At 36.8% G+C, this 12955-nt stretch overlaps 1 protein-coding gene across 2 annotated transcripts in view; it reads left to right on the top strand.

Annotated features, from left to right (window-relative positions):
* Positions 1–6928, top strand: part of GTF2A1 (general transcription factor IIA subunit 1) — a 46200-nt gene extending 39272 nt beyond the window's left edge. For both annotated transcript variants that reach the window (XM_027120228.1, XM_027120227.1), the window contains exon 9: positions 2029–6928. In XM_027120228.1, the coding sequence (XP_026976029.1) occupies positions 2029–2136 (108 nt within the window). In that variant the 3' untranslated portion in view covers positions 2137–6928. The remainder of the gene's footprint in view (positions 1–2028) is intronic.
* Positions 6929–12955: the final 6027 nt, after the last annotated feature.

Here is a 12955-nt window from a genome sequence, read left to right as displayed (position 1 = left end):
CACAAGTAAATGGAAATATATTACTTGCTCATGGATTGGAAGACTTAATATTGTTAAATTGTCCATAATATCCAAAACAATCTATAGATTCAGTGCAGTCTCTATCAACATTTCAATGGCATTTTTCACAGAAAGAGATCAAACAGTCCTAAAATTTGTATCAAACCACAAAAGACCCTGAAGAGCCATAGCAATCTAGAGAAAGAACAAAGGCATCATGCTTCTTGATTTCAAGCTGTATTACAAAACTATAGTAATCAAAACAGTATGGTATTGGCATAGAAACAGACACATAGATCAATAGAACAGAAAAGAGAGCCCAGAAATAAACCCATTCCTGTGTGGTCAATTAATTTATGACAGAGGAGCAAAGAATATAAAATGAGGAAAGGACAGTCCCTTCAGTAAATGGTGTGGGGAAAACTGGGAAGCCACATGCAAAAGAATGAAACTAGACTACTATCTTTTATCATGCAAAATAATCAGTGCAAAATGACTTGAATGTAAGACCCGAAACCATAGAAGAAAGAAAACAGAGATGATAAGCTCCTTGACATTGGTCTTATTGGTGATTTTTTGATTTGACAAGAAAGCAAAGGCAACAAAAGCAAAAATAAACAAGTGGGACTACATCAAACGAAAAAGCTCTTGCACATCGGAAGAAACCATCAACAAAACAAAAAGACCACTTGCTGAATTGGAGAAGATATTTGCAAAGGATATATCTGACAGTGGGTTGATACCCAAAATATACAAAGAACTCACACAATTCAACATCAAAACAAACAACCCAATTTAAAAATGGGCAGAGGACCTGAATAGACATTTTTCCAAAGAAGACATACAAGTGGCAAACAGATACATGAAAAGATGCTCAACATCACGAATCATCAGGGAAATACAAGTCGACCACAATGAGGTATATCACCTCACACCTGATAAAATGGCTGTTATCAAAAAGACAAGAATTAAAAAGGATGTGGAGAAAAGGGAACCCTGCGGTACCATTGGTGGGAATGTAAACTGGGATAGCTGCTATGGAAAATAGTGTAAACCTTCCTTTAAAAATTAAAAATAGAGGGCTTCCCTGGTGGTGCAGTGGTTGAGAGTCCGCCTGCCTATGCAGGGGACACGGGTTCGTGCCCCGGTCCGGGAAGATCCCACATGCCGCGGAGCGGCTAGGCCCGTGAGCCATGGCCACTGAGCCTGCGCGTCCGGAGCCTGTGCTCCGCAACGGGAGAGGCCACAAACAGTGAGAGGCCCGTGTACTGCAAAAAAAAAAAAAAAAATTAAAAATAGAACTACCATACAATCTAGCAATTCTACTTCTGAGTATTTATTAAAAGGAAACAGAAACACTGACTCTGAAAGATATGTGCATTCCCCCGTTCATTATAGCATTATTTACAGCAGCCAAGAATGGAAGCAATCTGGGTGTCCATCAGTGGATGAATGGATAAAGAAGCTGTGGTGTATGTATATGTACAGTTGAATATTATTCAGCCTTTAAGAAGAAGGCAGTCTTGCCATTTATGACAACATGGATGGACTTTGCATTATGCTAAGTGAAGTATCAGACAGAGAAAGACAAATGCCATGTGATCTCATGTGGAATCTAAAACGAAGAAAGTGAACTTATAGATACAGAGAACAGACTGGTGATTGCCAGAGATGAGGGTTTGGAGGTAGGTGAAATGGGTGAAGGTGGTCAAAGATACAAAGTTTAAGTTATAAAATAAGTAATCAGGAGGATATAGTACAGCATGGTGACTACAGTTGATAACATTGTATATTTGAAAGTTACAAAAAGAGTAGATCTTAAAAGTTCTTGTCACAGGAAAAAAATTTGTAACTATTTATGGTCTTTGTACACCTGAAACTAATACGTTACATATCAGTTATATCTCAGTTAAAAAAGAAACCAGTTTGCAATTGCAGTAATATACAAGTTTGATGTGTGAATGATTTTTCTGTGGTTGTTTGTTTTCTTTTTATTTTATCTCATACATTTTTTACTTATTTATTTAGATACACAGAAGTAAAAACAAATGGAAATTTCATCTCAAGGATGGCATTATGAATCTTAATGGAAGAGATTATATATTTTCCAAAGCCATTGGAGATGCAGAATGGTGAAGAGTTGGTTCCTTCCTTTTATAAATAAAACAAAAGAAACTTAAAAAAAAATTTAAAGTGGACAGTTTGTAACTTGGGACATATACCAACCAAAACTTAACTTCTGCATGTCAGAGAAGTGCAGTAGAAGCAGAGCTACTGGAACAAAGAGACCTTGACAACACAGACACTACTTCTAACTGGCAAGCCATGGAACTGTAGCACCTGGGGTTGTTGGGGTGGCGAGGGTTGGGATTTTGTGTAAGAAAACCGTAATTATCGATTTTAAATACAGGTACCTGCCACTGGTAACTAGCATGTAAAGCTTGGTTTATATTCCTTCCTCCAACTTGAGTTCAGTCAGAAGATACTTGTTGGAATGAACTGAAGAAACTTCCCTTTTGATAGGTTGAACCGAAACTGCTTATTGTACGTGGTTATATTTGGTAAAAATTGCGTGTGAGCTTTTTACAAAAGGGTAAGAATATGTGTTGAATTTTAATTCATTTGTATAAGGAAACAATTTAGAACTCTCATAATAGGTCTTAAATATTTTTACTTGCTGTTCTCCTTCAGTAATATATACCTCTTCCTTCCCTGCTTTATGGAACATCTATTTAAGAGTTAAAGGAAGTAAACAGTGATCACAGTTTGGAGACAAAATTTACCCAGGAATGGGTATTTATTTTAATTAGGTTTTGAGACTCATTAAATGTAGTTTAAAGACTTGGGTCTCATCTGAGTTGAGCAGAATTAAAATAACTTCAATTTCCTAACAGAAAAATTGTATTTGTTTCTTTTAGCCCCCCCACCTTAAAAAGAAACCCCAGTGGCTCCTCAGGAATACAGTGTTATTGCACAAAGGTACCATCCAGCTGAAATTATATACATATGAATAGATAGATTTTTTTTTCCTGTTGGGCTGAAGAGTATATGCTTATATATGTGTTTAGTCTTCAAGCTAAACAAACATTTAGATAACATTCTGTGCATTGATTGAAGCATTGGGCAGGTGGTGAGGACCTGGAATTTTATTAAACAATTTAGTAATTATAAAAGTTTTTTTGTGTTTACTAGTAAAGAATTTTAAAATGATTCTAAGTGAACACACTTTTAAAATGCAACTTTGTAATTTGAGGGAGAAATTTTGGGGTTAGAGGAGGGTGGGCCACTAAGTACATATTTACCTCTTTCATTTGGTGGCCCTTCCAGGCCATTGATAATATAGACATGGGCTCCAGTTTGCACATCGGGAAGAAAGCATAGAAATTTGACTTGTATATTAAAAATAATAGAAATGTTATATGATATTAAGAATGCATAGCTCTGTATTCTGTAAGGGGCTATAAAGAACAATGTGGCAGTGCTATGTTCAGTGTGAACGAGTTGCTTGGGAGAACTGTAGGAACTTGTGTATTCACCTTTGTTCTTACACCTAATTCTTTTCATGGTTTATTTTGACAAAATTCACATGTGTTTAACTTACTTGTATATTGATTTTTTTTTAAGTCTTCCATTTTTGTCTTCCTTTTATTTGCCTTTGTGTTTCCAGAAGTAACATAGAAACACTTTAAAGTACATTGCAAAGAAAAACTGTGAGGTATTATATATTGTTTTTCCTTTTTTAACACAAATCTTTAAACTTTCTTGAAAAGGCTAATCTTTTTTCTTTTTCTTTTTTTTTTTGCCTGCTTCCCACCCCACATACCACCTTGGTCCCTTTAACTTATGTTCTGAACTTTGGTATAAATGTGGTTTCTAGCATGCTAGTAGTTAGGTTTTATTTAGATGCCATAACTGGTGATACGGTTTTAATTTTTACTATATTAATTTAGTTTTCTGGAGGTTTATTTGTTTACCCCACTATGCTCAAAGCACACGCAGGTTTTTTTTTTTTTTTTTTTTAATTAATGAGACTGGGAGGAGAGAAGGGAGAGGGGTTAAAATCACAGAAGTCCTGTTGTTTGTTTGCCCTTGAGTATAGTTGCTAGTAGGTTTATATTTACCCAGTGAAGAAGTCAATGACCTGAACTACCTATAAAAGTTTAGCATTGCTGCAGTGTTGATTAAAACCCTTTCGCTATCTAGTAGTTCTTATGCTACTGAACCTTGGATTACTGTATGATATTCAGCTTATATTTTGGGCTCTCTATGTAGATGAAAACATTCATATTCATAATAGAATTGTATACTGGCCTGTTTTTATACTCAAACATGAACAACCACTGCTTTCAGAGTGACTCATTTGGGTTATTTTGAAGCAGGAAATAGCCATTTATATTTGCACCTGTGTATATTGCATATTAATTATGACATACTTGGCAAGTGCTTTTCTTTTACCTGTGAATATTCTGAAAGCTGGTCCAAACAACACTGCATACCAAATTGTGCTCTTATATATTACTGCATCGTGTTCCTTTTTAATCAAATAGCATGTTTTAGTTTTATTATAGTGGCTTGCTATAAGAATGCCACTTGCTTATCTTTTATTGTACTTGAATTCTTAATCATGCTTTTAACATTTTATTTAACAAATCGTTTCATTAGGTTCTGTCATTCCTTTGAAAAGGCAAGGATTCCCACTTTCAGAATTTTGAAATGAAAATAACATGTTTGTTCAAAGAGGGAAAATAGTTCAGACTTAGTATTATTAAATAAGTAAAGGTTTCAGAAAAGGATTTGTTTAGATTTGCACAGATGGTGATGGCACCTTTTATTAAAAAACAATCAGCAGTGCTAAGGAAATTTACGCAAAAGTACTAGATAAAAGTGTGGAAATGCGTGCCTTTCAGTGTATGTACTCTTTTTTGGTGATCGTTTGGATAATCAGACCATTTGAATGGCTGAGAGCACATTTAAATTCTGTGGAGCGCCACATTTGGCTGAAACAACTCTTTAATGTGCAATTCGTTTCTAGAGTAAAATGTCTGTTATATGAGGGGGATCTTTATATTGGGCTTTTATATTTTTTTAAATGTTCACATTTCTTTCTATTAAATGCCACCATAATACCACGTTTATATTGTTGCCTCTCTTAAAATCAAAGCCACCTTGATGTTATTCTTTTAGGGATACATCAAGATTTGAGCAGTGTGTATAGTGATTAAAATGTGTTCTTGAAGAGCATACTGTAATCGACTGGCTTGGACAGCAAGAACATAAAAATATAATAGCTTTTGTATAAAGATTTTCTTTTGCTATATGAAAATCAAGGATTTGGTTTTCTTTTTTTTCTGGCTTTTATGGAGGAATGAAGAGGGTTATCTCCTTCTAAGAGTAATTTTTGATTATCTTATAGCAATAACGTCACCATTCTTTTCAGAAGATAAATACACCTTGTATAGGAAATCAGACATAATTTTCTTGGGAGTCCCCTTTATAACTTAGCTTTTTCTTCCACTTGAGAAAATTCCTATATTTTCAGATTATTTCATCTTGAACTTTTTTGAGCTTTTGTGCAATGTAATATTTTATTGATCCATCTTTGTACATTTTCATTTTATTTCATATGTCTATTTCCCACCTATCTGTCTGAATCAGCTATTTCAGATTTTGAATTCATTGGTTAAAAAATAGTTACTTTATATATCTCCTCATGGGTTTATTTTAAATAGTTTTGCATTTTAATCTATTGTGCTATGGAAATTATTCTGAAGTTTGTATTCCCTTTTTAAGCCTGCCTTAGTCTGTTTTTTGTCATTTTTTTATGGTTTAAGGAAGAGCACACCAAACTTGATATTTTTGTTTATTTTGAGGAACAAGATAAACTTGTTTTTTCTTCTCTCTTAAGGGAAGAACTACATTGAGTTAGTAGCTACTATTTCAAGTTTCCTTAAATCATCCAGTATGTATCAGGGCTACAATTGGGGGGAGGGGCTAATCCTTTTTGCTGTTCTGAGCTACTATTGTCAACTGCTGTTGTACATACTGTTATGTGTAAGGGCGTAAATATATTTATTATGTTTGTAAAATTCATTCTGTACAATTGCAGATCAAGGTTGCTCTTCTGTGATATATGGGATATTATGTTTTAAAGACCATCTTGGAATACAATTAGAGAACTTAGTATTTTGATGTACTAAGACCTATTTTAAGTTTAATATTTTACCTTTGCAAAAACTTTAATTAAAGATGTTATTTAAAAAAAGTAATGCTGCTTGCTTTGCTTACTAGTTTATAACATTGTTATATAGATAACTGAATAAAACTATACAGTTTAGAAAGGAAAATGCTTTACATTGTTAGTAAGTTCCATTTATCAAAAGAAGGTATTAAATTCTGTACCTTTAAAATAAGTAGGGTGGGATATCAGTCTGAATATTAAACTGTGTTATAAATTCTTAGTAGCTTTTAAAGAGAATAGTTGTGATTTCTAGGCACACAGGAATTTAAATTGGGCTAAATTCGCACCAACAAAGTGTAGCTAAAATTGATTATAATTAACATACTGTATTAAGTGAGTATTTCTACTCCAAAGAATAGATTACTTAGGATAAAATTATTTGAGAACATACTTGTTCTTTAATTCCACCATTTAGCCATATGTTTTTCTTTTAGTTCAGAGTTTGTAAATAATTGCATAAAAGGAGAATCAGATTATTAAGGCTTGTATTACATATTGAATATATTTTGTGTTATTTTAGAAGGTATTAAATAATTAGCAAGTATTTTAATTTATAGTTAATTCAAATGAATCATTAAGAAGCTTGCTTTTTTGTAATTTTTTAATCCTGTTATGGACTACTTTAGGAAACATGCAAATTTTAACCATTAAAACAATCATAATAAAGATATTTTGTTTATTGCCAGCAAATCTTGTATTTTTGCAGTTTAATTCAAGTTCCTACATTGATGATCTTAACCTTTTTGGCCTCAGTTTCTCCATATGTAAAATGACAACAATATGGTTTTGAGGGTTAAAGATAATACATGTAAAGATTTTTGTAGTACATGGTAAGCACTCAGATATCCCAGTTATTTACTTTATTTCATAATTATATAATTTAAAATGACCTGTGGAGTGGAAAAAGTGTTTTTAGATGGTCAAAAATAGCAAAAGAGAATGTGGTCTGATTTAAGGAGGGGCAGTGAAAATGTGGATACAGCCAAGCAAATTAAGCCTGGGAGGCTGAGTTAGTGAAGCAGTGCATCTGTCTGTAGCAGAAAGTGCCTGAGGGAAGAAAAGGGAATGATGGGTATGGATAGGAATAATGAAACACACCAGAAGGCTTTAAGCCTTTTTACCCCTAAAGTAAACATTTTTTGAACTATATGTCTAAAATAGGTTGAATTTTCCCAAAGCTAAAACTGTAGTAGCAATACAACATTTTAAAAATTGTATGATTTTCCTAAATATCAGTGGATTCTGCTCATTTCATTTATGGAGAAAGTGATAATGAAGTGTTATTGTTATTGAAAGACATTGAAACTATGATTACATCACTCTTGAGTCTGACCTGAACCCCTCTCCTAGGGATTGTTGGCAATCCTATTTCTGGAGGCAAATAACCTTTGTGTCAATGCTCCTACTTCCCAGCCAAGGAAGAAGTTGCATATATAAATAATCGGTTACTTTTGTTTCTGTTCTGAAATACAAGTTTTCTTAGTTTGAAAGGGAATCGAGCACAGAGCACGTATTAACTCACTCATTCAACTCTTTTTCGTGATCTCCCATAGGCCAGGAATTATGATCAGTATTATTGGTTGAGCCAGAGATGAGTTAAGATGGTTGCTGCCTTTAAAAGCAGTGAGGTTGGATTGTCTGGGTTCTAATCCCAGTGTGGATTGGATTGACAGCAGTGTGAGGTTCAGCATGTTACCAAACCTACTACCTCATAGAGTTGTTGTGAAGATAAGATAATGACATGATGCATACATTGCATTTAGCACAGTCCTTGGCACATGTGTATATATCCATATGTTTTAGTAAGGCATAATGGTCACAGAAAAGATCTTAGACTGGCTAGGTTACTTTGAATTTTCCTTATCTTCCTGTCATAATAGAAACACATTTACCATCTGGGTTGATGCTTCTGCAGATTAAAGTGAGAGATCAGAGGACTAAAAACTAGCAATTATAGAGAGCATTGAGCTTGCCAATGGAGATAATTCTAGAAGCTTACTTATAATTGTGGTCTTCACATTGGAAATGAATTCTGTGTTCTTGAATCAGGAATGTTCTGGATCTTATCTTCAAACTTCATCTTTCTGAAGGTTGTTGAGTTGAAATGATACCAGTTACCTCCTGATCACTTCTGGAATAGCCTGCTTTCTTAAACACAATGTAACAGAAATGGAATTCATTCCAATTTCTATTTCCCCACTCCCAAACCTTGTGTGTATCAGTGACTACTGTTCTCCCAGTCACTGGGATTTGAAGCTCAGTATCATCTAACCTAGTCTTCACCAATATTAGGAAATAGCTCCACTGCCTACCAGGTGCTCAAAACAAAACCCACAAGTTTTTCCTGATTCCCTTCTTTTTTTCACTGGTACCTAGCCTGAGTCACCCCAAAACCAGACTGGCATCAACTAGTCTGACAAAGGTTACACTTGGCCTTTCCTATGAAGGGAGAACCTGGGGCAACTTCCCTCAACTGGATCTCAACTGTGTCTATCAGAGCCCCTGGCCTTGGCCTGCCTCTCTGTGACAGGATGTGGGCCCCTGCTCGTTCTTCTCTTGCTGACCCTGACTTTGTAGATTTGTCTCACTAAAGCCCATTTCTTAATATATGTTCACGTGGAAGTGAGTCACAGTTTGGATGCACAGGTGGCAACTACATAGGGGGACCCACCTAGTAACACAAAGTTCAGTTCCTAAGCAAGGCATTTACACCTGATTTTCCCCTATGCCTGCAACATTCTCCCTTTAGATCTTTATATTCCCATTGTCAAGAACATTTCTTTTGCTTCTACCATGCTTTGTCTTACATTGACATTTCTTGATTTGTCCTTCCTCATCCCAGGTTTGCTCTAACTCACTTTTTATGAAGACAATTGATATTTTTAATATAATGGACTCTTAAAAATGAATAGAATACTCCATTAGGGAAAATACATATATATAACAAGTCAATTCATCTAAGAAGAAAGGCAGATGTCAATTAATTGACCCTTTTAATAATTGAAGGAATACAAAATAAGACAATAATAATAAATCATTTTTCCATCTACCCAATGACCAGAAAAAAATACCCTGTCATGGTCAGGGTGTGGATAAATGGACCTTATGATGCATTGCTTGCAGGAGTGCAAAATGGTAACAGCTTTCTGGTGGACAGAGGGAACAAGAAACACAAGTGCTTCAAGTCAGGACGGGGATGGTATCTACAAGGTACAAAAGTTATCTAAGAGGCTCAAGTGTAGTAAGCATGGGAGAGTACAGATATTTGGGGGAGAAATAAAAAGATCCATATTTGATATATTAAGTTTGTGGTGCCCATTAGACATTCAGGTTGAAGTATCAAGAAGGCAAGATATAAGCAGATGGAGCTCAGCGGGGATGTCTGAGCTGAATAAGACCATTGGTATTTATTATCATATTGAGAGGATTTAAAGCCATAGAAATGATTCACCTAAGCAAGAATGTAAAAAGAGAGGGATCCAGGACCAACCCTAAAGGCACTCCCAAGACAGATTGGGAAAAGGATTAGGTAACAGGAATGGCTGCATAATTTGTAGAACCTAATACAAAACGAAAATGCGAGGCACATTGTTCAAAATGTATTAAGAATTTCAAGATGGTGACAGTGGAGCCCTTTGTGACTGCACTTGTCACATACCTTCGAAGCTGGTCCTGGGAGTCAGTAAGGGACAAGTCCAGTTAAGTAGGAAGAAAGGGGAGAGGTTGGTGTTTTACAAGTCAAAGAGGATAGTATTTTAATAAAGATGAGGTCCTGGTTAGCTTAAGCCATTCTTTCCTGGCCATGGTCATTGATTCAGGGATTCAGGATTCTTGCTTGAAATGCTCAGACTCTCTCCTGTCAGATTTGGATGAGGAGGCATTAGCTCCAATTGCATTAGCAGCCATCCTATGACCTTGAGAACTGAGCTTAAGATAAAGATGATACAGGGAGGCAGAGCAGAAGATGGAAAGAAACAGCATCCTTAATGACTTTTTTTTTTTTTAAATAAATTTATTTATTTATTTATCTTGGGCTGCATTGGGTCTTTGTTGCTGTGCACGGGCTTTCTCTAGTTGCGGCGAGCGGGGGCTACTCTTCATTGTGGTGCGTGGGCTTCTCATTGCAGTGGCTTCTCTGTTGCAGAGCACAGGCTCTAGGCACGCGGGCTTCAGTAGTTATGGCACACAGGCTCAGTAGTTGTGGCACGCAGGCTCTAGAGCAGAGGCTCAGTAGTTGTGGTGCGTGGGCTTAGTTGCTGTGCAGCATGTGGGATCTTCCCAGACTGGGGCTTGAACCCATGTCCCCTGCATTGGCAGGCAGATTCTTTTCTTTTTTTTTTTTTAATACATTTATTTGTTTTATTTATTTATTTTTGGCTTTGTTGGGGCTTCGTTGCTGTGCGCAGGCTTTCCCTAGTTGCGGCGAGTGGAGGCTACTCTTTGTTGCAGTGTGCGGGCTTCTCATTGCGGTGGCTTCTCTTATTGCAGAGCACGGGCTCTAGGCACACGGGCTTCAGTAGTTGTGGCTCGCAGGCTCAGTAGTTGTGGCTCACGGGCTCTAGAGCACAGGCTTCAGTAGTTGTGGCGCACAGGCTTAGTTGCTGCATGGCATGTGGGATCTTCCCAGACCAGGGCGTGGACCCGTGTCCCCTGCATTGGCAGGCGGATTCTTAACCACTGCACCACCAGGGAAGCCCCTTCATGACTTCTTGTAAATAAGCATTTTAGTAGGTAATTTATTCCATTTACTGTTATCATAAATACTGATTTTGTATTTTGTTTACCATTCTTTTTCTTTATTTCTTCTCACCTCTCTGCCTTTTAATTGTATACAGTTTTCTGCATTTTTCCCTGATGATTTGCTGGCTTGTTTTAGGCCTAGGTTTTGAGACTGTGTTTCCCTTGGGAAACTCTTGTTTCTCTATACTCAGAGGGGCCTATGAGCATAGCTCCTAGACACACAGTGGAAAATACTATAGGGTGAAACAGCTCAGGCTTTGGAACCAGGCTGACCTGGGGTTGAGTGCCAGGTGTACTACACTCTCTGAGCCTCAGATCCCTAATTTATAAAATCTATAGTAAAAGCATTATTATAATGGTTATCTTGCATCCTTTTTTGTAAGATATAGTGTATGTAAAGTGTAGGGCACATATTAGGTTTGAATTTTTTTTGGCCATGTGGCACAGCTTGCAGGATCTTAGTTCCTTGACCAGGGATCAAACCTGGGCCCCAGCAGTGAAAGCACCGAGTCCTAACCACTGGACCGCCAGGGAATCCCCTGAAAATATTTCATTATATTAGCAAAAGGGCCTTAAGGTTCTTTTGGTTTGATCTTCATACTCTACAGTTGAGGACTTTAAACCCCCAAAAAAGTAATGCAAATTAACCAACATTGTGCAACTAATAAAAGGTATAGCCAGAAGGTCTCCTGATACCTAGGTAGATTCCTTGAGGCATGCAACCTACAGGCAGTGATGTCCCATGGCCAAGTTTCCTCGAACTTGTTTTAATAGTATACAATGGTGGCTTTTTAATGTACAGTTGAGACAAAAGGATGGCAATTCTCCTCTTCTTACACCTGGCCTACTTTACATATTTGTACTAACTGCTTGTGTTTTTGGCAGTGAATCTCTGGTCCCATGTGACAGCCTGTCACATGTTGGTTTTAAGAACAGATGCAAAATGATTTGTGAAAATATCCCATTCAGTTTGAGGTCAAGTAGTTACCCTCCTAGACCATTCTGTTTTCTCCGGGACTTATCCGTGAGAAGCTGCTATAAACCTTGTTGCCTTTCCAAAATAAAAGGCAATTGTATGACAGACTCTAGGTCCATCTACAGAGTGAAGTAAGTCAGAAAGAGAAAAACAAATACCGTATGCTAACACATATATATGGAATCTAAAAAAAAAAAAATGGTTCTAATGAACCTAGGGGCAGGAGAGGAATAAAGATGCAGACCTAGAGAATGGACTTGAGGACATGGGGAGGGGGAAGGGTAAGCTGGGACAAAGTGAGAGAGTAGCATTGACATATATACACTACCGAATGTAAAATAGATGGCTAGTGGGAAGCAGCTGCATAGCACAGGGAGATCAGCTCTGTGCTTTGTGACCACCTAGAGGGGTGTGATAGGGAGGGTGGAAGGGAGACGCAAGAAGGAGGGGGATATGTGGATATACGTATACATATAGCTGATTCACTTTGTTATACAGCAGAAACTAACGCAACATTTTAAAGCAATTATACTCCAATAAAGATGTTAAAAAAGAAAAAGTCAGTTGTATTCTACAAGAAGGCAGACTGTGGGGTGGGAGGGAATACCTGGGGACCACCAGAGTGTCTCTGTGGGCTTAGTCTTGTACCTCCTTGTGTGAAATACTCCTGATTGTAATTAGAGAAACAGGGTACAGCTGGCTGTTTTGTTGTTTTAAGGGAGCTTGGTTTAAAGGCATAATTTCCATTCCTCAATAATCATCTCTTTATGAGAGCTCTAAAATATGAAAAAGCTCAAAATCTGAAAATTTTACACATCCCATAGGATAAGGGTAACTTGAGGGGTTATCTGGGCCATTTTTGTTTTCTTAGGCATAGACTTTGGAGGCCATCAAATTGATGAGAATGTGGGCATTTATTAAAAGCCTCAAGAGAAGAGTATTCTATGGCATTCCTTAGGGGCTGAAGATTGGGTCACTGGACTATACGTTCCATTAGGGCT

This window comes from Aethalodelphis obliquidens, unplaced genomic scaffold (genome assembly GCF_003676395.1).
Source record: "Aethalodelphis obliquidens isolate GAN/ISIS:26980383/991018 unplaced genomic scaffold, ASM367639v1 scaffold21, whole genome shotgun sequence".
Taxonomy (NCBI): Eukaryota; Metazoa; Chordata; class Mammalia; order Artiodactyla; family Delphinidae; genus Aethalodelphis; species Aethalodelphis obliquidens.
The sequence above is the reverse complement of the archived record's forward strand: the minus strand, read 5'-3'. Positions and strand labels throughout refer to the sequence as shown.